The sequence below is a fragment of the Mixophyes fleayi genome, chromosome 2, assembly GCF_038048845.1.
Source record: "Mixophyes fleayi isolate aMixFle1 chromosome 2, aMixFle1.hap1, whole genome shotgun sequence".
Taxonomy (NCBI): Eukaryota; Metazoa; Chordata; class Amphibia; order Anura; family Limnodynastidae; genus Mixophyes; species Mixophyes fleayi.
In genome coordinates this window covers 23332822-23360175 of record NC_134403.1, presented here as the reverse complement: position 1 = coordinate 23360175, position 27354 = coordinate 23332822, and the positions used below count along the sequence as shown (strand labels likewise).

At 43.2% G+C, this 27354-nt stretch overlaps 1 protein-coding gene across 2 annotated transcripts in view; it reads left to right on the top strand.

Annotated features, from left to right (window-relative positions):
- Positions 1-27354, top strand: part of DLG2 (discs large MAGUK scaffold protein 2) — a 1188444-nt gene that overhangs the window by 142847 nt on the left and 1018243 nt on the right. For both annotated transcript variants that reach the window (XM_075198643.1, XM_075198642.1), the window contains exon 4: positions 10516-10608. In XM_075198643.1, the coding sequence (XP_075054744.1) occupies positions 10516-10608 (93 nt within the window). The remainder of the gene's footprint in view (positions 1-10515; positions 10609-27354) is intronic.

The window sequence follows — 27354 nt, the reverse complement described above, 5'->3', positions numbered from 1 at the left end:
TCCCCCCTTTCTTCATCACACTGTGCCCCCCCTTTCTTCATCACACTGTGCCTCCCCCCTTCTTCATCACACTGTGCCTATCCCCCCTTTCTTCATCACACTGTGCCTCCCCCCTTTCTTCATCACACTGTGCCTCCCCCCTTTCTTCATCACACTGTGCCTCTCTCTCCCCTTCTTCATCACACTGTGCCTTTCCCCCCTTCTTCATCATACTGTGCCTCTCTCCCCATCTTCATCACACTGTGCCTTTCCCCCTTCTTCATCACACTGTGCCTCTCCCCCCTTCTTCATCACACTGTGCCTCCCCCTTTCTTCATTACACTGTCTTTCTGCTTCTCACCTTCTTCATCACACTGTGCCTCTTCCCCCTTCTTCATCACACTGTGCCTCTACCCCCCTTCTTCATCACACTGTGCCTCTATCCCCCTTCTTCATCACACTGTGCCTCTCTCCCCCTTCTTCATCACACTGTGCCTCCCCCTTTCTTCATCACACTGTCTTTCTGCTTCCCACCTTCTTCATCACACTGTGCCTCTCCCCCCTTCTTCATCACACTGTGCCTCTACCCCCCTTCTTCATCACACTGTGCCTCTACCCCCCCCCCTTCTTCATCACACTGTGCCTCTCCCCCCTTCTTCATCATCACACTGTGCCTCCCCCTTTCTTCATTACACTGTCTTTCTGCTTCTCACCTTCTTCATCACACTGTGCCTCTTCCCCCTTCTTCATCACACTGTGCCTCTACCCCCCTTCTTCATCACACTGTGCCTCTACCCCCCTTCTTCATCACACTGTGCCTCTCTCCCCCTTCTTCATCACACTGTGCCTCCCCCTTTCTTCATCACACTGTCTTTCTGCTTCCCACCTTCTTCATCACACTGTGCCTCTCCCCCCTTCTTCATCACACTGTCTTTCTGCTTCCCACCTTCTTCATCACACTGTGCCTCTCCCCCCTACTTCATCACACTGTGCCTCTACCCCCCCTTCTTCATCACACTGTGCCTCTACCCCCCCTTCTTCATCACACTGTGCCTCTCTCCCCCCTTCTTCATCGCACTGTGCCTCTCTCCCCCTTCTTCAACACACTGTGCCCCTCCCCCTTCTTCATCACACTGTGCCCCTCCCCCCTTCTTCATCACACTGTGCCTCTCCCCCTTCATCACACTGTGCCTCTCCCCCCTTTCTTTATCACACTGTGCCTCTCCCCCCTTTCTTCATCACACTGTGCCCCTCCCTCCTTCTTCATCACACTGTGCCCCTCCCCCCTTCTTCATCACACTGTGCCTCTCCCCCTTCATCACACTGTGCCTCTCCCCCCTTTCTTTATCACACTGTGCCTCTCCCCCCTTTCTTCATCACACTGTGCCTCTCCTCCCCCCTTTCTTCATCACACTGTGCCTCTCCTCTCCCCCTTTATTCATCACACTGTGCCTCTCTCCCCCCTTCTTCATCACACTTTGCCTCTCCCCCCTTTCTTTATCACACTGTGCCTCTCCCCCTTCTTCATCACACTGTGCCTCTCTCCCCCCTTCATCACACTGTGCCTCCCCCCTTTCTTCATCACACTGTGCCTCTCCCCCTTCTTCATCACACTGTGCCTCCCCCCTTTCTTCATCACACTGTGCCTCTCCCCCTTCTTCATCACACTGTGCCTCTCTCCCCCTTCTTCATCACACTGTGCCTCTCCCCCTTTCTTCATCACACTGTGCCTCTCCCCCCTTTCTTCATCACACTGTGTGTCCCCCTTCTTCATCACACTGTGCCTCCCCCTTTCTTCATCACACTGTGCCTCTTCCCCCCTTCTTCATCACACTGTGCCTCTCCCCCCTTCTTCATCACACTGTGCCTCTCTCCCCTTCTTCATCACACTGTGCCTCTCCCCCTTTCTTCATCACACTGTGCCTCTCCCCCTTTCTTCATCACACTGTGCCTCTCCCCCTTTCTTCATCACACTGTGTCCCCCCCTTCTTCATCACACTGTGCCCCTCCTTTCTTCATCACACTGTGTGTCCCCCTTCTTCATCACACTGTGCCTCCCCCCTTTCTTCATCACACTGTGCCTCTTCCCCCCTTCTTCATCACACTGTGCCTCCCCCCTTTCTTCATCACACTGTGCCTCTCCCCTTCTTCATCACACTGTGCCTCCCCCCCTTTCTTCATCACACTGTGCCTCCCCCTTTCTTCATCACACTGTGCCTCTCCCCCCTTTCTTCATCACACTGTGCCTCTCTCCCCTCTTCTTCATCACGCTGTGCCTCTCCTCCCCCCTTTCTTCATCACACTGTGCCTCTCCTCCCCCCTTTCTTCATCACACTGTGCCTCTCTCCCCCCTTCTTCATCACACTGTGCCTCTCCCCCTTTCTTAATCACACTGCGCCTCTCCCCCCTTTCTTCATCACACTGTGCCCCCCCTTTCTTCATCACACTGTGCCTCCCCCCTTCTTCATCACACTGTGCCTATCCCCCCTTTCTTCATCACACTGTGCCTCCCCCCTTTCTTCATCACACTGTGCCTCCCCCCTTTCTTCATCACACTGTGCCTCTCTCTCCCCTTCTTCATCACACTGTGCCTTTCCCCCCTTCTTCATCATACTGTGCCTCTCTCCCCATCTTCATCACACTGTGCCTTTCCCCCTTCTTCATCACACTGTGTCCTCCCCCCCCTCTTCTTAATCACACTGTGCCTCTCTCCCCCCTTCATCACACTGTGCCTCCCCCCTTTCTTCATCACACTGTGCCTCTCTCCCTTCTTCATCACACTGTGCCTCCCCCCTTTCTTCATCACACTGTGCCTCTCCCCCTTCTTCATCACACTGTGCCTCTCTCCCCCCTTCTTCATCACACTGTGCCTCTCCCCCTTTCTTCATCACACTGTGCCTCTCCCCCCTTTCTTCATCACACTGTGTGTCCCCCTTCTTCATCACACTGTGCCTCCCCCTTTCTTCATCACACTGTGCCTCTTCCCCCCTTCTTCATCACACTGTGCCTCTCTCCCCCTTCTTCATCACACTGTGCCTCTCCCCCCTTTCTTCATCACACTGTGCCTCTCCCCACTTTCTTCATCACACTGTGCCTCTCCCCCTTTCTTCATCACACTGTGTCCCCCTTTCTTCATCACACTGTGCTTCCCCCCTTTCTTCATCACACTGTGCCTTTCCCCCTTCTTCATCACACTGTGCCTCTCCCCCTTCTGCATCACACTGTGCCTCTCCCCCCTTTCTTCATCACACTGTGTGTCCCCCTTCTTCATCACACTGTGCCTCCCCCCTTTCTTCATCACACTGTGCCTCTTCCCCCCTTCTTCATCACACTGTGCCTCCCCCCTTTCTTCATCACACTGTGCCTCTCCCCTTCTTCATCACACTGTGCCTCCCCCCTTTCTTCATCACACTGTGCCTCCCCCCTTTCTTCATCACACTGTGCCTCTCCCCCCTTTCTTCATCACACTGTGCCTCTCTCCCCTCTTCTTCATCACGCTGTGCCTCTCTCCCCCCTTCTTCATCACACTGTGCCTCTCCCCCTTTCTTAATCACACTGCGCCTCTCCCCCCTTTCTTCATCACACTGTGCCCCCCTTTCTTCATCACACTGTGCCTCCCCCCTTCTTCATCACACTGTGCCTATCCCCCCTTTCTTCATCACACTGTGCCTCCCCCCTTTCTTCATCACACTGTGCCTCCCCCTTTCTTCATCACACTGTGCCTCTCTCTTCCCTTCTTCATCACACTGTGCCTTTCCCCCCTTCTTCATCATACTGTGCCTCTCTCCCCATCTTCATCACACTGTGCCTTTCCCCCTTCTTCATCACACTGTGCCTCTCCCCCCTTCTTCAACACACTGTGCCTCCCCCTTTCTTCATTACACTGTCTTTCTGCTTTTTACCTTCTTCATCACACTGTGCCTCTTCCCCCTTCTTCATCACACTGTGCCTCTACCCCCCTTCTTCATCACACTGTGCCTCTACCCCCCTTCTTCATCACACTGTGCCTCTCTCCCCCTTTCTTCATCACACTGTCTTTCTGCTTCCCACCTTTTTCATCACACTGTGCCTCTCCCCCCTTCTTCATCACACTGTGCCTCCCCCTTTCTTCATTACACTGTCTTTCTGCTTCTCACCTTCTTCATCACACTGTGCCTCTTCCCCCTTCTTCATCACACTGTGCCTCTACCCCCCTTCTTCATCACACTGTGCCTCTACCCCCCTTCTTCATCACACTGTGCCTCTCTCCCCCTTCTTCATCACACTGTGCCACCCCCTTTCTTCATCACACTGTCTTTCTGCTTCCCACCTTCTTCATCACACTGTGCCTCTCCCCCCTTCTTCATCACACTGTGCCTCTACCCCCCTTCTTCATCACACTGTGCCTCTACCCCCTTCTTCATCACACTGTGCCTCTCTCCCCCTTCTTCATCACACTGTGCCTCTACCCCCCTTCTTCATCACACTGTCTTTCTGCTTCCCACCTTCTTCATCACACTGTGCCTCTCCCCCCTTCTTTATCACACTGTGCCTCTACCCCCCTTCTTCATCACACTGTCTTTCTGCTTCCCACCTTCTTCATCACACTGTGCCTCTACCCCCCTTCTTCATCACACTGTGCCTCTACCCCCCCTTCTTCATCACACTGTGCCTCTCTCCCCCCTTCTTCATCGCACTGTGCCTCTCTCCCCCTTCTTCAACACACTGTGTCCCCCCCTTCTTCATCACACTGTGCCCCTCCCCCCTTCTTCATCACACTGTGCCCCTCCCCCCTTCTTCATCACACTGTGCCCCTCCCCCTTCTTCATCACACTGTGCCTCTCCCCCCTTCTTCAACACACTGTGCCTCCCCCTTTCTTCATTACACTGTCTTTCTGCTTTTTACCTTCTTCATCACACTGTGCCTCTTCCCCCTTCTTCATCACACTGTGCCTCTACCCCCCTTCTTCATCACACTATGCCTCTACCCCCCTTCTTCATCACACTGTGCCTCTCTCCCCCTTCTTCATCACACTGTGCCTCCCCCTTTCTTCATCACACTGTCTTTCTGCTTCCCACCTTTTTCATCACACTGTGCCTCTCCCCCCTTCTTCATCACACTGTGCCTCCCCCTTTCTTCATTACACTGTCTTTCTGCTTCTCACCTTCTTCATCACACTGTGCCTCTTCCCCCTTCTTCATCACACTGTGCCTCTACCCCCCTTCTTCATCACACTGTGCCTCTACCCCCCTTCTTCATCACACTGTGCCTCTCTCCCCCTTCTTCATCACACTGTGCCTCCCCCTTTCTTCATCACACTGTCTTTCTGCTTCCCACCTTCTTCATCACACTGTGCCTCTCCCCCCTTCTTCATCACACTGTCTTTCTGCTTCCCACCTTCTTCATCACACTGTGCCTCTCCCCCCTTCTTCATCACACTGTGCCTCTACCCCCCTTCTTCATCACACTGTGCCTCTACCCCCCCCTTCTTCATCACACTGTGCCTCTCTCCCCCCTTCTTCATCGCACTGTGCCTCTCTCCCCCTTCTTCAACACACTGTGCCCCTCCCCCCTTCTTCATCACACTGTGCCCCTCCCCCCTTCTTCATCACACTGTGCCCCTCCCCCCTTCTTCATCACACTGTGCCTCTCCCCCTTCATCACAATGTGCCTCTCCCCCCTTTCTTTATCACACTGTGCCTCTCCCCCCTTTCTTCATCACACTGTGCCTCTCCTCCCCCCCTTTCTTCATCACACTGTGCCTCTCCTCTCCCCCTTTATTCATCACACTGTGCCTCTCTCCCCCCTTCTTCATCACACTTTGCCTCTCCCCCCTTTCTTCATCACACTGTGCCTCTCCCCCTTCTTCATCACACTGTGCCTCTCTCCCCCCTTCATCACACTGTGCCTCCCCCCTTTCTTCATCACACTGTGCCTCTCCCCCTTCTTCATCACACTGTGCCTCCCCCCTTTCTTCATCACACTGTGCCTCTCCCCCTTCTTCATCACACTGTGCCTCTCTCCCCCCTTCTTCATCACACTGTGCCTCTCCCCCTTTCTTCATCACACTGTGCCTCTCCCCCCTTTCTTCATCACACTGTGTGTCCCCCCTTCTTCATCACACTGTGCCTCCCCCTTTCTTCATCACACTGTGCCTCTTCCCCCCTTCTTCATCACACTGTGCCTCTCCCCCCTTCTTCATCACACTGTGCCTCTCTCCCCCTTCTTCATCACACTGTGCCTCTCCCCCCTTTCTTCATCACACTGTGCCTCTCCCCCCTTTCTTCATCACACTGTGTCCCCCCCTTCTTCATCACACTGTGCCCCCCCTTTCTTCATCACACTGTGCTTCCCCCCTTTCTTCATCACACTGTGCCTCTCCCCCTTCTTCATCACACTGTGCCTCTCCCCCTTCTGCATCACACTGTGCCTCTCCCCCCTTTCTTCATCACACTGTGTGTCCCCCTTCTTCATCACACTGTGCCTCCCCCCTTTCTTCATCACACTGTGTCCCCCCCTTCTTCATCACACTGTGCCTCTCCCCCTTTCTTCATCACACTGTGTCCCCCCCCTTCTTCATCACACTGTGCCCCCCCTTTCTTCATCACACTGTGCTTCCCCCCTTTCTTCATCACACTGTGCCTCTCCCCCTTCTTCATCACACTGTGCCTCTCCCCCTTCTGCATCACACTGTGCCTCTCCCCCCTTTCTTCATCACACTGTGTGTCCCCCTTCTTCATCACACTGTGCCTCCCCCCTTTCTTCATCACACTGTGCCTCTTCCCCCCTTCTTCATCACACTGTGCCTCCCCCTTTCTTCATCACACTGTGCCTCTCCCCTTCTTCATCACACTGTGCCTCCCCCCTTTCTTCATCACACTGTGCCTCCCCCCTTTCTTCATCACACTGTGCCTCTCCCCCCTTTCTTCATCACACTGTGCCTCTCCCCCCTTTCTTCATCACACTGTGCCTCCCCCTTTCTTCATCACACTGTGCCTCTCCCCCCTTCTTCATCACGCTGCGCCTCCCCCCTTTCTTCATCACACTGTGCCTCTCCCCCCTTTCTTCATCACACTGTGTCTTTCTCTTTTCTCCCCTTACCTCTGTTCCTTTACTTACCTCTGTATTAGCTTCTTTCATCTCTTCTCTTCTGTCTCCTGTTGGTCCTCTCTGTGCCACTCCTCACTGAATGCCGGGCGTGACTTGATGACGTCACTCCAGACATTCAGTGTGAACGCAGCAGAGAGGATGGAAGAGGAATCCCGGCGCCCTCCCTGGCGGTAAAAAGAAAAATAAGACAAAAGCAAAAATAATTTGGGATAAAAAATAACTAAAAAAAAAATTACATTAGGCAGTGAGGGCCCCCTGGCATGTCTGGGCCCAGGTAAATAGTAACCCCCCCCCTCTCAGCGGCCCTGGTGACATCATTCTGTGTTCGCATTAACAGCCTCTATGGTGCTGGAAGTGTCCGAATGACCTGATCTCACCCAATTTGTCCTTTGTGGTAATATCCTTGTTTGGCTATTTATTCTACAGCAATCCAATCAGCAATTTGAACTCACTGACTCACTCACTTAATGGTAATGATAATAATGAAAAATAAGGTAACAGGTCATTAAGTCAGAATGCTGAATATTAAAGCAGATTGCTGAATAATAATCATCTTAAAAAAATGTACTTGTGAAAAAAACATGGAAATGTGATCCACTACTTTGTGTTTCTAAGACTCTTAGATGAAAAGTAATAAACAGATTGCCAAGTAAAAACACAATGACAAATTTTGTAGAATCTACTAGTAACAGTTAATTATGGAGAGAATTTCCCAGTGTTTCCTATATGAGAGAGATGTTCCGAGTCTAGTAATATTATAAAAAAAAGACTAGATAAATACCTTAGAGGTGACCTAATAACTATGTATAAATGCATCTGAGATCAATACATACATAATAATAAGATATGTCTAATGAATTTTTAGACCACTAAAGTGCAAGGGACAAAGGGGTATCCACAGCTTCTGAAAGAAAAATGGTTTCATCATCAGCAGAGTTCACATTGCGCTTGAAGATGAATTGGGCCCTAAAGGCTGTAAAGGATTCTGGGAAAGGTCTCTAGATCCTATGCGTGACCACATTCATTAAAGAACACACGTCGCCTAAATAAAGCGGTTCCAGTCCGTAGCCTCAACCAACATTCTTGATAATTTGGTTTGGTAGGAGCCAGTAAAATAACTGATGGATTTGTTAATAATATTAATGAAACACTGGTTCCTAGTGAATGCATACACACCATCATTGCATTGCAGTGTCTATAAATATAGTTTATTTAAATAATTCCCCTAATGCACCCCGCAGTAAAAAAAAAAAACCAAAAAAACATGTTAACATCCATGTCTTATTTTTGAACATCATCTGTATTTTACTGAATGATTAGTAAATAGTAACTTTTTAAAGCTGCATTTAACACATCCCAGCGTTCTGAAGACTGCGGCGGAACAGGATCCGGTTACCATGGTAACCATAGGGAATTCTGAATGTTAGACAACTTGGAAGCTGACATACTTATCTCAAGTACAAATTATTTGTTTCTACTGTGTTATTACAGAGAACCCCATAGAGATCAGGAACTGAGCGGAAGGCTCCCACGTGACTCGACTTAGTGAACATCTTCCCCAGCTCAGTTCATTTCACCTTCAGAGGTGACGACTTCATTAAACGTGCTAATAAGTTGCATTATTGCTGACATTATGCTGTCTTCAGACTGATAAGTGAAACGTGCCCCGCAGCTCAACACAAAATGAATTTCCTTGATAAAATAACATAATTCATATTATGTGTGAAACAGCATTAATTGTTATTTAAAATGCTAAGATAGCAAGCCGTATCTATTTAACAACAGGGACATTAAAAGCCAGGAGGGTGAAGTAAAATGAATGGGTTGTTGGCCTTAAATGGTGGAGGCGGCCATTTTGTGACATGAACCAATACTCAACCTATCAGTTCACTAGGAATGGGCGACATTAGTGGGCGACATTAGTGGGCGACGTGACACTGCTACTTAATACAAACTACTGACCGTGTAAAGTGTACAAGCCATCTACATACAGGGGAGGCAGCCATTTTGTGCATTAATAAATATGAAAGTCGCATTACAGTATAACATGTATATCATACTTGCCAACCTTTGGCAAGCTAATTCCAAGAGATCCCAGGCAGGGGGGCGTGGTTGGAGGGCGGGAGGGGTGCAGCGCGGTGATCCGCATAATTTTGGCGCCAAAATGACGCAATTCACCGCAAATCGCGTCATTTTGATGAGCATGTTGCCATATGCGGAATATTTGCCTGCTCTCCCAGGAGCCCGGGAGACCTACCCGAATTTCGGGAGTCTCTTGGACATTCCGGGAGAATTGGCAAGTATGGTGTATATACATACAAAGGCAAAATACAAACATAAAGTAAATCATAAAAATGAAATACAAACATCTGTTGTTTCCCTTTTAAGAATCAAATGTGAACTAATTTCTTTCAGTAGTTCAAATGGAAATTAAGTAATGAAATAGACGGCCGCTATTTAATATCATATAGCACCACAATAATGATTTAAGAACTATCTGCGAGAGAGATCAATATACAATCAGCCTATGTAGAAGCGACTGATTATAATCATCATAGCATGTATTTGAACTATCCTCCAACAATCGCAAGACAGGCGGTATTTTTTTTTTAGTAATTCTACTTATGGAATAATCCCTTATGGCCAAATTACATCAACCAAGTTGATGTAAGACACCCAAAAAGGCCCAAATCCAATGAATTCTGAATGATTGCAAAATGGTATTGCTCAACTTTTATTGTAAAGTGACCCTAGTCTACAGTTATTTCTTCTAAAGCATCTAACCTGATCAAGTTTGATTATCTCTTGTTGCATCTCTACTGATTTTTGTGTGATAAGTGTATAATTGCACTAAAAGTCTATTGTGCTTGATTTGTCTAGATGATCTGCTGCAGCAGCACTTAGTGTAATTGTCCAATTAACCTGTTAGCAACCAGTTGTCTTTCAAAAGTATTTATCCAGTGAAACCCATTTCACTGAAGCACAGTGCCACACTTGCCAGTGGGACATATTTATTTAATGACCTATGTGTTGTAGTGATTTATGTTTTGCATATAATGCGGATATTGTTGAAACAAGATTCCTAGCTTGTTATTTAGTTTGTGACATGTTGAATAACATTGCATATTGAAGGTTGTGGTATTACTTCCCTACACTACTGCTACTTATCTGCCGCTGAGGTAAAACCTTATGCCACAAGCAAAAAGAATAAACCCATGGACCTTTGCCTGTCTACCATACCACCGGGCCTGTGGAACCCTATCTTATACTACTTCTGGGGTGCCAACCATTCACCACGTTACAAATTCACCCTTTAATAAACAGACCTCTAAATTCTGCTTATTTGTTATTCGAAAGGAATATCTCAACCATGTAGTCCTAATACAAATTATATTTCATTATCTATTGTGACACTAATAAGGATTTTTGCAATTGTCTTTTTATAGCTAAAAGCCCTCAGTGGATCTGACGGTTGCACAACCAGCGATGAGCCAAATACAGAAAACCATGGGTCTGATATAACGGCTGCAAAGAGAACGGTAATGTAGAAGCTCTGTTTCTGGTTATGGTTCAATCGGTCAACTATCATAACTGTTCCTCTATGTCAGTGTTGGCTAACCTGTGACACTCCAGGTGTTGTGAAACTACAAGTCCCAGCATACCCTTCCAGCAATAAGCTGCTATATATTGGCAAAGCATGCTGGGACTTGTAGTTTCACAACACCTGGAGTGTCCCAGGTTATACAACACTGCTCTATGTCCTCATTTTAATTTTTAAACTGGAACTAAACTCAAAAATACTTAATTTTATTATAATTTGTGGCAGATCAATTCCCACACCTACATATATTTTAGATATAATTGAAGCTCGTTTTACTGTTTTAGTGTGCTGTACATTGTTATATATTAATGTAATATTAATATCCTGCAACTCTAGGATGATAGAACCTCGGGATACCAAAGACTTAACTGTATAAAACTGTTTAGAAATATCGGGACTCAGGTGAAACCACTGCTGTAAATATATATAAAATCAACATTTAATTCATTGCATATTAAAAACTCGGTTTTAGCCGAAATGAACAATTGGTATTCAGGGACATTCATTGCTAACCAATGATATCCAAACTGAATAGTAAATGCTATAATTACACATGTGAGATTATTATTATTGACTCTAAAAGATGCCCAATAGGTATTGAAACAAAATTATAACTCATGATTGATTCTAAAAAACTTAATTTTTATTTTTGATAGTACAATCCAAAAAAGCCTCATGATTATCCCAAAAATATGATTATAATTGATATCATTACCATAATTATGTTCAAAACATGATCCAAAGTGCTATAACAATAAAGTGTCCACATCATAAAAATCATATGGGATTACATGAATAAACTGAGGAATCAGAATAACAAACAAAAACAATAAACATATTGCATTTAAATGTGAAGAACAAATTTATTAGCAGCCGTCTTACACAACAAAGAGGATGACGGTATTACAACGGAAGGAAATGGTCAGGTGAGCTGAAATCTCAACATACATAAATTACATTAAAAATTAATGTTATTTACTACAATCAATTACATTTCTGTAATAAAAATATGGATATCACACAAGTCTTTCATTTGTTATAAAGTCATATATATAACACAATTAAATTATTAATATTTCATACCATGACTATATGACTATATACTATGACTATACCATGGCACACTTCAGAGTAGACTTATATGGTCAATCATCATCCCTATTTTATATTCAAATTCCATTTAAATATTCTATAAAACTTAGAAATATTTTGTGTGTGGTGGTCACTTGAGACAGAACTCCCTTCATGTAGTACAAGGAAACCAACCAGAGTTTGTGTTCCCTGAAGATGGTTCATCATTAGTAACGGGCCAGGATGATTAATCCACCGACATGCGTGACTATACTACGGGCATGGTTTGTGCCACTTCCGTACGGCAGATGCGTAACATAATGTGGGCATATGTACAGTCGCTAGCATATCTTGCACTTTCGATCCCTTGCATTTGGAGATCAACGGCTTTAGGGGCATATTTAAGAAGTAGTGTTATAGAAGTTACGGACACTTACCGTAATTCCAACGCAAGTTGGAGTGTCCCGCATATTTATGAATATTGCATCGCAGCAGATATCGTGGATATCTGCTGCTTTGCATTCTGTTTCGTTTTTGGGAATAGTCACCATTCAATAGTATGATGACTGCTCCCTATTGCAATCTAACAAGTTCCGAAAAAGAGTTTTTCTCTGAAACTTGTTATGCTAATGTACGCCAGCGTACATCATCGTAAATGAAGACTACACTTCATTTTTCATTTATGTCCATGCGCATGTGTGGGAAGGGATCATGTGATCCCTCCCAGTCACATGATCTCATTTCTTCAGTCAATACTGCAGGGTTCCTGTGCGCAGCCTCAAGATTTTCGAGCTGCACCTGCGCAATTGCATTGTGAAGAGGAACAAAGAAGACAAGGAGGAGATCCGCAGACGAGCGCATTACGAAGAGGCGTGGTATTATTATTTTTTATCACAGATACATCAGTTTATCGGAACTGCGGTTCCTGTTTTGGATTTTTAATAAATTTGAGAAATAGTTCAATCCTTATCCATGCTATAAGGATTGATAACTATTTTACATTTTTGACGAATATTGATAAATGTGTCCTTTAATGTGCAGTACAGTTTGCGTGAGGACACTCAAAGTAGATAACACCTTTTGCGCTAGTGGTAAAGGAACAACTCAATTAAAATAAGTGTAAGCAGCTCCCAATTAGGACACTGTGTGGTCTCTACCATGTGTTTACAAAAATGATAAAGAAAGAAATGGCTGCGCTAACCACCTATGGTGTAAAAGAACCACTATCACAGAATCATTTATATATATTCAATTTATTAAAAGTGACAAATGAATTATACATACTAAACCAGCTACAGGTGGTATCTGGACCCCAGGTGGTACTTCCGTCAGGTTTATGGGGTACTAGAATCTGTTAAATATGAACAATGTAGAAACGCACACTACTTCACAAGAATTAGCAATAATTATTCATAAATAAATTAGAAACCAGTGGGAATGGAATAATTAGCATTTGTTAGGATTTTTATAGATATAAAATCCAAGCAAATAAAGAAGGCTGTCGGTGGTTTTTGTATTTATCAAAGTCACTGGTGCGGTTCCCGACACACACAAAACAGAAGTCTCACCACATTATCCACCAATCTCCAGATATCCAGATATCCGTTAAGAGGAGATCGTGCCCCCTTCCTAAAGGACCCTTTCGTTACAGCGACAGATGAACAAGCAATTCCTGCCGGTTAGAGATTGTATATACAATATCAAAACTTAGTGCAGTTTAGCACTGAAACGCGTTTCTTCAGACATGCAAGTCAACCAGGACCCTTAGTGATGTGTCCCATTTTTAGGATGTGTATGTTTGCTCGTCTCATAGGTATGGTGTAATTTCCTGTGTTGACGATGATGCGATACGATGAACGTATCTATACGCTACATCACAAGTTGCACGTATCTTCAGATATATGCATCTCTAAATAGACACATGTAAATGCAATTTTGCAGCCGTACATTTTCTCTTGGGTTCAGACCACATTTTTACAACCACCTCTAAATCATCATCATCACCATTTATTTATATAGCGCCACTGATTCCACAGTGCTGTACAGAGAACTCATTCACATCAGTCCCTGCCCCATTGGAGCTTACAGTCTAAATTCCCTAATATACAGACACAGAGAGAGGGAGAGAGACTAGTGTCAATTTTGATACCAGCCAATTAACCTACTATTATGTTTTTTGGCGTGTGAGAGGAAACCGGAGCACCCGGAAGAAACCCATGCAAACACAGGGAGAATCAATTATTTGTTCTGATTTTTTATAATAATGCATTCATTATATTTACTGGAATCACTCAAATCATTTTTGGGCACTTTTTTATGTTTTTGGCATTACATTAATGTTTTGAATATGACTTTAATTATACGGAAACTATTGCTGTGGCCCTTTGGATCATATTTTGAACATAGTTATAATGATGGGAATCACTAATCATATATTTGTGGGATAATAGTTTTTTTTCTGATTGTACCATTGAGCACAAAAAATTTTTTTTTTTACATACAATCATAAGGTATAATTATGTTTTTTCTATAATTGTTTTGCCCATTCTTTAGAATTAGTAATAGTTCTCATAGATGTAATTATGCCATTATGTTATCATGGCATACCTCTACAGTTAGGTTCCCAAAAGCGGAACAAAATAAGCCCCACCCCGTTCTACCAAACTCCACCCACAAACAGGCAAATTTAATTTAAAGTCCACCCACTTTTCGGTTAAGCCCCCACCTCTTTTGTGGCCCGCTAGTCGGGATAGCCATCCAAAATCGGGACAGTTGGGAGGTATGTTATAGTGCATTTTGAATATAATTAGTTAAAAATAATAGTTACTGCACATTTTAAAGTCAGTTGTCCTTTTTGAATATATAACACAGATTTTAATATTCAATGAATAAAATGTGGATTTCATATATATTTTTCAAGGTGGTTAAATCCAAGTGCCAATTTTTGTAAACAGTGGTATTGTGACTGGATCACTGATACATGGCTTCTGGTATAGATTTATTTAAAGGAAATGCCGCAGGGTGCTTATTTATATAATTGCACATGCATTTATTTTTGATATTGTGTATATTTTGAGATAGGAAATCGTTATTTCTGAGACCAGCGTAGAAAATTTGTTTTTTCTGTTTTAACCTTTCTAAAGCAAATGCCTCATTTCTGATGTATATATCTGATACAATAAGCCTTTGTTTACAAAGCTTTTTGTGTATTGTGATATAGGGAAATGACTTTTGTTTGAGGTTTGTACTTTTTCTTTGGGAATATGTATTCTGCGACTGTCTGAAATATTCATGCCAGTTAGACCTTTTGACTTGCTAGTAGGTCTCCTGCCTCTGAAATAAGATGCAGTATAACACAGCAAGGTTTTTAAGAAATTCATAGATAAGTGTAAATATTGTTGGCTTTGCAATGCATGTAAATCCATGTTTGTGTAAACAGGTTACATCCTGATTCTAAAAATAGCCTGTGTCTAAACTGTATAAAAGGCACTGGCTTGTATTGAAAACTTGTTCTTCTAGTTTCATCTGACCTGCTCACCTGGTACCTTTAACCAAGTGAGAACAAATAAACATCTTGCTTCAAAGACCTGCTTGAAAACATCTTCAGTATTGCTGTATTCCTGTGACCTGCAGATTAGATCCTAAATCTAATCCGTTCTCCGGCTGTCTCTGAGGTTTGGACTCAGCTTTTCTGGTACCACCAGAAAAGCTGGTGTGATAGGCCAGGGGGGATCCATCCACAGAAACCCTGATCCAAAAGGTCAGGAGTACCATTCCAGGTACACCAGCACGAGGTACACTTGCAGCGTCAGTTACCCAGAAGAAACCCGGTTCTGGATGCCGGTATAGGAGTCCAGTGGTGGCAGCATTTGTAGGCCACTCCTACTGCGGCAAGAGGGCACATTTGGGATAACGAAAGGGAACGGTGGCAAAGAAAGCCCAGCCGGTTCCCAGCAACAACAGACGGGGTGGCATAGGCAGTCCATCCTGTCACAGGTATACACTTAAGTCTTTGGTAACTTGAGCATCTATCCTAGCGTTTTAGGATATATCTACTGTTGTACAACTCTGGATGGACCTGTCAGTTCTTATATTAACGTCATAAGATTGTTTGTTCTTTTGCAAAACTTTCTTTCTCAGGTTGTATTTGTATTTGATCTGTTGTGTGTAAATCTCACAGATTTCTGTAACTTTTAGCTCTGAAGTTTTATATTGTTTGCACCCTGGTGCCCCAACCCTTTCTTACACTTAGATTGTTTTATACTAGTACTGTTCATTAAAGGTCAGTAACAAAGTGCAAAACTGCAGAAGCGCAGAACCTTGTCTATCTCCTCAAATATATCTAATGGTCCTCCTGGTGCCTAGGTTACCTACATTTGAACCCAAAGTGGTACTTCTCTCAGGTTTATGGGGTACTAGAGTCTGTTAGATATAAATCAGAACACCAATTTATTAGTAATGGATAACAAATACACATAACCAATCCGAAGGGTTATTTTTTAAATATTTCAATGCATAAAGAGTAGCTGGGTAATAAATGTACTCAGGTTAGTGGGTACTTTCTATAAATTTACATACATTAGCGAGTTACCTAGTATAAATAAATGGTTGTTGTGTGTACACTTACACATCTTATACGACAAGGGGAAACATGCCAGAAAAAGACTGATAAACCACCAGATCTGACAAGCTCCATCTGAAGAAGATTTGTCTACCTTGACGTGACATCGCAGTTTGTGGGCCACAATAGTGGTGGGAATTAACAGAAAAGTGGGTGGAGTTTTGCCCAATTTGACCATTTATGGGCAGAGTTTGGGTGGATTGGGGGAGTTGCTTACTTTGTCCTGCTTGTGGGATTGTAAATCTTGGCAGGTTATATGCCTTCTTGCTCACAAATCCTTGTGCCTCCTAGTACAAATGGGTGTGTTCGTCGAGAATAGGGACGTGATGTCACCAAATAGTATGTGTGCTAAGCTTCTGCATTTTTTTAAGTTCAGAAATGACCTCTATTGTGTTAACTAACTCTTTGTATATGGGCTGCAGATCTCCTTATAAGGAATGGACATTTTATTCTCTGTTTGTGTAAGGAATTACTTTGACATTTGCACCTCCAACCACTAGAGGTCTCTGTATTTGCAAACTTGCCCTTAGATTTGCCCTTATCCAAAATGGCCAGTTTGGCATCAAAGAGAAACCATCTTGGATCCTGTTTCCTGTTTGGACCTATAAATGGCACCTCCTGGTTCAGACATATGCTTGAGTATTCTGCTTGCTCAGCTCCTGCTACTTGTTACTCTACCTTGCATCTGTGACTACCTGCTTGTGTACCGACCCGGCAAACGTCTGACTACCCGCTTGTGTACTGACCCGTTAAACGTCCGACTACCCGCTTGTGTACTGACCCGGCAAACGTCTGATTACTCGCTGGATATCTACTCGGCTATTGGGCTTCAGATAATACCACCAGCATCATTACAGTTTGCTTGACTTAGAATGTGTTTATATTTTAACTTCTACTCTGATGTATAATTGTTGGAGGCTCATTGGAATGATGATGTTTCCATCTCTTATAGACATCCCATAATTGCATCATTTTGTAGCAGAAAAGTGACATGACATAAAAAGTTGCAGTCTATGAAAACAGGGTTTGCTTTTTTTGGGTGCCATATGCAGTAAAATGCTTTTTAAATCTATTCAAGTTAAAATGTTATTTTCAGTGGGAAAAACAGTATGATCCTTAGAAAACTGGCATATGTATTCCTCCAAACATTAAGAATCCTGACAGCGGAACAAAACAAGTACCGCCCCGTTTCACCCAAGCTCCACCCACACATGTGTAATTTGTGTAAAGCCCTACCCACTTCTCTGTTAAGTCTCATCCCTTTTTGCGGCCCGCAGATTGGGGTGTCCCGCCTAAATCGGGACAGTTGGGGGTATGCATATGAGTCCTTTTCTCCTACTACTGTTGCAAACTTAGCTCAGCTTCCATTGCAATGGTATCACCTAATGCAGATTTTAGTGACTTAGTAATCAACCATTTGGTAATAATATCAATTATACTAACCTACTGTGCCTTAGAGTGCAAAGCATAGTTTAGAACACTATAACGTTTCTAAATATGTACCATATATTTTCCTTTCCTGGTAACTTGACTGTCTATTGCAGTGTTGGCTAACCTGTGACACTCCAGGTGTTGTGAAACTACAAGTCCCAGGATACCCTTCCAGCAATAAGCTGCTATATATTGGCAAAGCATGCTGGGACTTGTAGTTTCACAACACCTAGAGTGTCACAGATTAGCCAACACTGGTCTATTGCAAACTGTTGTATAGCAAGAGGAGGCCACATTTTGAAGACTTATTAACCAGAATTAGTATATATGTAGCAGAAAACGGCAATTTTCTGCTGTTGGTCATTCACAAACATACACAGGAAACACATTGGTTAGCATTGCTCCCTCATGAGTTTGTTTCTGACCAGGACCTTATCTGTGTGGAGTTTGTTCTCCCCTTGTTTGTGCGACTTTCTTCCGGATGCTACAGTTTTCTCCCAAACTCCAGAAATATACTGACAGGTAAACTGGCTTCTGACAAAATTGACCCTAGTGTGTGTGATTGGAAATTTAGATTGTAAGCTCCAATGAATAAGCTCCCAATCTGTGCTCCTTCAAAGGGGCACTTAAAACTCACCTGTTCCTCAAAACCTACCAACCATCCACTTAACCCCTCATCTCCTCCGCTCGTTCTCCCCTCTCTCTTCGCCCGGCCCCTCTTTTCTCTCCCCCATGCTTCACTGGCTCCCTTTTGTGCCTGATTTTGTTTACCCTCCCTTAGGATGTAAGCTCGTATGAGCAGGGCCCCTCTTCCCTCCTGTCTCCATACCTGTTCTTCTGCTCCATCTTTACCCCATATGTCTGCCTGGAGTTTCTGAAGTATTGGTACTTTGTGCTTATTGTTCTGGACTATGTCACCCTGTATAGTCTACTGTTTGTACTGTGTACTGCGCAGCGGAAACCTTGTGACGCCTAACAAATAAATGATAATAATAATGAGTTAGGGCCGATGTGAATGATTACATATCTCTGTACCTCGCTGCATAATATGGTAGGTGCTATATGAATAAACAATAGTAAATAAATAGCAATAATAAATGAAATGATTGAACATAGGCAAACTCGATTATGTTTCCAGAGTTTTTAGATAACATCCCAGATGAATCTGTTATTTACAGGGTTTAAAGTGGTGTGAAAAGTTTTTGCCCCCTTTCTGATATCTTCTATTTTTGCTTATTTTCACATTTAATCATTTGAGACCTTCAAACAAAACTGAATATAAGACAAAGACAACCTGAGTAAACAGAAAATACAATTTTTAAATGGTCACTTCATTTATTGGTGGAAAAAAGTTATCCAACACCAACTGGTCCTGTGTGAAAAAGTAATTACCCCCTTAGTTACTCATTTAACCAATGGAGTAACCAAGTAAATTGATAATTGGGTTCAGTTAGACTAGATACAACCTGGCCGCCCTGTTTAAACATCACTTAAATAGAACCTTTCCAATAATGTGAAGTTGGCTAAAAGGTATCAACAGTCACAACAAGTAGCACAGTGTGCCAGAAGGTATGACAAAGAAAGTTATTGAAATATACCAGTCTGGGGTTACAAAGCCATCTCTAAGACTCTGGGACTCCAGCAATCAACAGTGGGTGAAACTTGGAACAGTGGTAAATCTTCCCAGGCCTGTCTACCAAGAGCGTATGACAACTTATCCAGGAAATCACAAAAGAACCCAGACGAACATCTAAGGAACTGCTGGCCTCGCTCGCCTCAGTTAATGTCAGTGTTCATGATCCCATCATAAGAAAGAGACTGGGCACAAACGGTATCCATGGGAGAGTTGCAAGGCGAGAACCACTGTTAGCTAAGAGGAATATAAAGACTTATCTCACATTTGCCAAAAAACACGTTGATGACCCCCAAGTCTTTTGGACTGATGATTCAAAAGTTTAACTTTTTGGAAGACATGGGACCTGTTACATCTGGTGTCAAGCTAACACAGCATTTCACAATAGGAACATCGTACCAACAGTCAAATATGGTGGTGGTAGTGTGATGGTGTGGGGTTGCTTTGCTGCTAAGGACCTGTCATAATTGACAGAATAATGAATTCTGCTCTCTACCAGAAAATTCTGAGGGTGAATTTACAGTTATCGTTATTTCTCTGCTGAATCACTCTGTATGTCTCTACACTGGCTGCCTGTTTTCTACCGAATCCAATATAAAATAGTTTTACTAACCTACAAGACCATCAACAAAGCTGCACCAACATACATCTCCTCTCTTGTCTCAAAATATCTCCCAACTCTACACCTCCGTTATGCACAAGATCTGCATCTCTCACCCACCCTCATTCCATCCTCCCATTCCCAGTTACAGGACTTTTTTTGGGCTGCACCCACTCTATGGAATTCACTCCCTCGCATAATAAGACTCTCCTCTGGTCTACAAACTTTCAAGCGTTCTCTGAAAACCCACCTCTTCAGACAAGCTTATAATATTCCTCAACCACCCTCTTAACCTCACTACATTACCCTATTACCACCCATTACACAATTTCACACAAGACAACTACCCCCTGACCAACATTGTTGTGTGACGGGATCATTTAGCTTACGAATCACATTTACCTTTGCAGTCTGGCTGGGCCGAAATGCAAAATGTAGACTTAACCTCATGTATCAAACTCCCATTGTCCCATAGATTGTAAGCTTGCGAGCAGGGCCTTCTCACCTCTTTGTCTGTTTTACCCAGTTTGCTTATTAGTTTACTATGTTTGTCCCCAATTGTAAAGCGCTACGGAATATGTTGGCTCTATATAAATAAATGATGATGATGATGATGATAATGATCAGTCCATGATCTGAAGTTCAAGCGCAATTGGGTTATGCAGCAAGACAATGATCCGAAGCACAAGAGCAAGTCCACCTCTGAACTGTTCAAAATAAACAAAAATAATGTTTTGGAGTGGCCTAGACAAAGTCCTGACTTGAATCCAATTGAGATCCTGTGGCGGAACCTTAACTGGGCAATTCGTGCTCGAAAACCCTCCAATGTGGCTGAATTAAAGCAATTCTATAACGTAGAGTGGGCCAAAATGCAACGTGAAAGACTGATCTCCAGTTATCGGAAGTTTTTGGTTTAAGCTGTTGCTGCTAAAGGTGACACAACCAGTTATTAAGTTAAGAGGGGGATTCATTTTTTACATGGGTGATATAGGTGTTGGAAAACTTTTTCCTTCAATAAACAAAATGACCATTGAAAAACTTTATTTTGTGTTTACTCAGGTTGTCTTTGTTTTATATTAAATTGTGTTTGCATTTGAAACAATTAAGTGTGACAAATATGCAAAAGATAGAAGAAATTAAGGAAGGCCCCCAAAAAAAATTCACACCACTAGATTTATCGTAAGATTGTTTTTGTTTAATTATTTTTTTTGAAGGTGTTGCAAGCTACCAAATGGTTTTCAATATGTATTATCTAAACCTGTGTAACGTTTTTAATTGGCAAGTTATTATTTTTAACTGTGTGCTTCAGTTAGTGGCCCCACCAAGTACCCAGAGCCCGGCTAGCAATGACGGCTTCAGGTTCCAGTAAATGCTATATACAGACTGTCACAGGAGTTATTCAGTGATGGATGAAAACTGAGTCAATTGAAACTTTTGACTGATTCAAACATTTTTAATAATAATGTTACGGATGATAAGTTATAGTGCGTTAATTAGAAGCTGTCGAGGCCTTTACAGAACTGAACAAGTTCATGGGGTATATTTTCTAAACTGTGGGTTTGAAAAAGTGGAGGTGTTGCCTATAGCAACCGATCAGATTCTAGCTGTCATTTTGTAGAATGTACTAAATAAATGATAACTAGAATCTGATTGGTTGCTATAGGTAACACCTCCACTTTTTCAAACCCACAGTTTAGCAAATATACCCCATGGACTTGTTCAGTTCAGGCCTCGGCAGCTTCTAATTAACGCACTATAAGTTATCATCCATAACATTATTATTAAAAATATTTAAATCAGTCAAAGTTTCAATTGACTCAGTTTTCATCCGCAGGTAAATATACCGCCATGACTGAATCAGAATACTAAATTAAATAACTGTAAATTTTAAACATGTCTCAGAATAGCAATAGGGCTGATAAGTCTCCATTTCTTGTTAGTCATTTAAACACTCAAACTCTTAGGTGTGTATGTAGCAGCCACAGCAGGATATAGTCAATGGGAAATTCATTAGGTTACGTAAATTGGTTACAAAATTGTTCTTGTTTTAACCAACATATAACAAGTCAGTGAAATGTGGGCTGGTCCCGGAAGTATGAAACACCTCTGTTTGTGAAGGGGTTAAGAAAGGTCTGATAAATATAAAAAGAATTATGGGGGTGAATAGTTATATATTTTTCAGTGATACATCCTGTATGTTTTCTTGGGTATCTTTTTAGACTCATACAGGAGTCTGCATTTCAATTCTGGATGTTCTATATTTGACTTTCCTGGATCATAGTACCCCTCAATAGACTCCCCACTGGGGCGCCGTTCTTTGACTGGCAATACAGGCTATGAATTGTTTTGTTTAAAAATATATATGGCATGTTATGTTAAAGGGACTCCTAACCTTATATTTTTATTTTCCCTTTATATTTAAAAATATTGTTATATGACATTAACTAGTTTCTGTGATGGTACTAGTAAGTCTTCTTGCAGAGCTCTCCATGTAGCACAGTTTCATTATTTGATTTCTCTTTCCCGTTTTCTCCTTTTCTGATTCCAGAGCTCTCCTGTTAGTTTTATGGAGTTGTGATCATCCACTCAAAATGCAATATTGGGTTTTTACTCGTTAACCATCTAACCCATTTAACTGCTAATACGATTATTATCATGTTGATTACTGGTTTCTGTTGTATAATATATTTTTTCTGAAAGCATAAAGTTTTTGCAAAAAACATACATTATTCAGTATGGTTTAATGGCAAGAGATGCGAATCACGTAATTGGCGGCATGCATCCTGTGGACTCATGTGATATCAACTACTTATCCATTTCTGCATATACTATTCATCATTTCCTGATTGGAGGAACTGGGAGGTTTGGGGCGATTTTACTAAATGTGAACCGGGCTCACTAATGGGCCTCACTCTGCAGTCACATGGAGAAATTAGATTTATTGTCACAGGATGTAATTAGAGATGCTCAGGCTTGTTTATTTCGAAATCTGAGTCCCCCGAACACCGCCAATCTGAGTACCGAGCCAAGCCGGCTCGGTACTTACCCGCTTCCTTGGATCTGAACCGAGGCAAAACGCCATAATGTAGGAACAAAATAGAGCCAAATTATGTGACTTTAGCATTTTTAGCAATTCTTTTTTAAAAAAAAATAAAAAAAAAATACAGATCCAAAACCAAAACCAAAACACCTTAGGGCAGTTTTGCCAAGACCAAAACCAAAACACAAAGTTTATTTTTTCCCTAAAATCACATAATTTGACTCTTTTTTTTGTTACTACATTATTATTAACCTCAATAACATTAATTTCCAGTCATTACCAGTAATTTTTTGTTAAGTGTTAAGAACACTACTACCCCTCCTTTTTCTGTGTGAGCAATAGCACTGAGCAATGTTACTGGAGACTGGAGAGTGACAAGAACACTGCTACCCCTGTTTCTGTGTGATCAATGGCACTGAGCAATGTCACAGGAGACTGGAGAGTGACAAGAACACTGCTACCCCTGTTTCTGTGTGAGCAATGGCACTGAGCAATGTCACTGGAGACTGGAGAGTGACAAGGACACTGCTACCCCTGTTTCTGTGTGAGCAATGGCACTGAGCAATGTCACAGGAGACTGGAGAGTGACAAGGACACTGCTACCCCTGTTTCTGTGTGAGCAATGGCGCTGGATCTCCTGGGGAGAGAGGTACTTACGGAATCCAAAACCCGCGAGATCCGACAACGCAACAATGATGTTTTGCCTCGATTCAGATCTGAGGACGCGCAAAAGTCCTTGGATCCCCTATGTTCGGGTGGGTTCGGTTTTCAGAAAACGAACCTGAGCAGCTCTGCCTCAAACCCACATAGATAGTGATAAGAGGATCCCCAGCATATCTACATAAGTATGAGAGGAGTCTGTTCACATTATAAACTGCACGGATGTGCAGTATATAACAATATACCAAAGAACCTGCCTGCATCTATAAGCATATAAGTGTTTACAGAAACCTGTTATAACTGTTATTACCTGCTGCTGCTGTACTACAAACTACCAACTGGTCAGTCTCACAGACTCCCGGGAGAGCTGGCGATTCTCCCGCATCTGGCCCACCTGCCCACTTCAATAAAATTAGAGCCGGAATGTACGGGAGGAGGGGGCGGGGCTTCACAATTTGCATAATTTTGGCCCCACCCCACTGATGTAATGCTTGTTTGGGGTCTTTTTACACTGTAAAAAGACCCAAAACAGGCATTACGTCACCAAAAGGACACGGATCATGAAGCCTCGTTCCCTCCGCCCATACACCCCTCTTGCCCTCCAGGTTCTCCCGGACCCGGCCAACATAAGGTTGGCAAGTATGATCAATTGTTTGTTACCAAGTTCAATAAACCTGCAACCTGGTTAAGTTAAAAGTCTCTGTGGTTTCACATCCACCCAACACCACTGACACCTGTCACAAACATCAAAATGTATAATCAATAGACAAACGCGGACTTCTGAGTTCCGCCAACTAACACATTTGGACCACTCCTTTAATTAATTGTTTTTATGCATACATTGCCTTTAAACTATCTTTGCAGGAACGACCGTCAGAAACACCTCTCATTTGTTTTAGGGCTAATCCTAAAAGTTTTTCAAAAGCAGGAACTTCCCTGTAGTAGAATCCATCCATTCATTAGCGCATACAGTATGTTCAAGCCTGGAAGCCCAGTTTGTTCAGATCATTCACAATTTTACCTGTTGCCATGGAAACAAAAAGAAATCTCATATCGCTATAAAAGGACACCGGAATAAAAAGAAAAAGGAAAAAAAAAAAATCTGAGCATGTTTAAAACCTCTCCGAAATATTAGATAACTCCTTTGTCATTCAATCCCTCACAGCGCTGCCAGTTTTTGTAACCAGTAGCAACGATGACTTTTCCAGCAAGCAGGTTACGTGACGAGCATGTGGGCGTGCGTATTGATATAGACGGATGGATTAGGGCACAGGAACACAGCTGAAGCGAGTTGTGCTTCCCGGCCATGTAGAATTATACAGCAGGATAACAAGTGATCGAGGGACAAAGGGCAAATAGTTAAATCGTGATCCCTTTTAATAATTTTTTTTTTTTTTGAAGCATATAGAATTAAATTTAGAACGGCTTAGCAGGAGAATACGTGTAGGCGTCAAGCAATCTGCAAAGGAAACACGCAACTGTTACATAGATATCTACGTTCAGTTTAGCTACACGCATGAGACTGAGGGCACAATCTCGTTATCACATGTCACATAGTACATTTTAATGTTTCATTACATTGCCATTTTGGAGCATATACTTACTCCTTTAAAGTGTAGTCTGGTTGGTGCAAAGGTATCGGGCAATGAATGCACTGCTTTTTTTTTTTAAAAAAAAGAGTTGTCTTTCAGGGGATTAAGGGGGAGATTCAAGTCAGTGCAATGTGTCTCCGGAATAGTCCATGGAGACAAATTGCGCCAACGTTCATGCTGGAATCTCCGCTGATTTTTCGCAGAGATTCCTTACCGTAATTATCGAGGTGATGTCCAGCCAAACATTGCCGACAGTTAAATCTCCCTCTAAAGGGGGAAATCAATTGTCTGCGAAGTGGCGCGTGGACATCGTGCCACGCACATTGCCGGCAATCACAGTAGAAATCTCCCCTCTTTTTCCTCACACCTCTACGGAATGCGAGGAGAAATAAGCGAAGATTTCTGTCAAATCTTTGCCAGGGACACTTCGTGGCTAATTGAATTCCCCCCTCAGGGGCGGTTTCAATTACCCACTTTGTTCTTTAGAATGATTCAGCCGCGGGATTTGACAGAAAATCTCTGCTGATATTTCCCTTTACAATGCAGCGCCGCTTTAAATTTAATCGCCGAAGACGCTGAACACGCCGGAGTTGAATCCGGACATTAATACATTTACCCCATGGTCTGTATTACATCCGGTATACAAGGCTATTTATTGAGCTGTTTAGTTATCTATGAGTTGTTCATTATTCACATGTTTGTACCAGCGCTAATTCTGCTATTTTTACGGATGTGATGTTGCTGAGTTACTTGGGAGGCACTCTCAATGTTTGTGAAGTGGGTGCACTCCGTGTTACTGTTTTGTGTTGTTTCTAAGTACGTTTTGTTTTGTGCTATGACAAAATGTTCAATAAAACTACACAATTAAAAACAAAAGGTGCAATCTGCTCCCCTTGTCTATCATTTAAATACTACATGAGAGGTTTATACATATAACTGATACGCAGCCAGTTGGTGCTATGTACGGTCTGTCTCACTCTCTGATAGATGTGTCGGCGCAAAAGCTGAACTTCCGGTTTGCGTTGTTCAATCGTGTGCAGTACCGATTTTGTATAACCACGCCCCTCCTTCATTCCGATTGGCTGTCCTCCGTAAAACCCCACCCACCAACTGCGATTGGCCCCGCCTCCTTCACGCGTTTGATCGGCATCTTGGACCCAAATTTAAAGGTCTTGTGCTGCTAGGGGGGGGGGGGGGGGTTGGGGCACGATTGCCCCGATCGCTACCCCTGGATCCGCCACTGCACTAGACCACCGGGAAACAGGCTGCTAATAGGAGACGGAGCGAAGTTCTCCTCTTCTAGCACCCCCCTCGCCTAGTGATGTTTGTGGTCATGAAGAAAAACATTTTTACTTTATCAAACATTCCTAGATAAAGTCTCTCTGTAACCGGGAAACAAGGGTTAATAAACAAAACAAGCATATGGTGAAGCATATCAACATCAATTAAGTATATTTCAGTCCACATTTTCTCAGGGACTCAATTAGCAAGTGTGATGTCAGTCCCTTCGTTAACATGTCAGCTGCATTATCCTCACTGGCTATATAACTCACACTGATAGACTTTTTCTTCCTCTAAATCACGTATGAAGTGGTGTTTGGACCGTCCATAGTGCTTTGAACTGGAAGAAAAATCAATTGCCCCTCGGTTATCACACACAATGTTAGTGGTCTCACTCTGACAAAGAAGACCAAGTTCGCACAAAGTCTCCTTTATCCATAAGGCTTCTCTTGTGGTTTCTGTGAGTGCCGTGTACTCTGCCTCGGTGGTGGATAGGGCAACAGGTGGTTGCTTTCTGCTTGCCCAGCTGACGGCTGCACCTGCTAAGACAAACAAACCCTGTGCAGGAACGACGGTCATCCTCATCGGATCCCAGAAAGTCTTTGTTAATCCCAACTTTAAAGAATTCCAGTATCTTAGGATTCTTTTGACTGCAGTCCAGTGTTGTTTTCCAGGATTGATAGCAAATTGACTCACACGACTCACTTCATGTCTGATACCAGGGCGAGCCCCAATACTTGCATACATTAAGCTA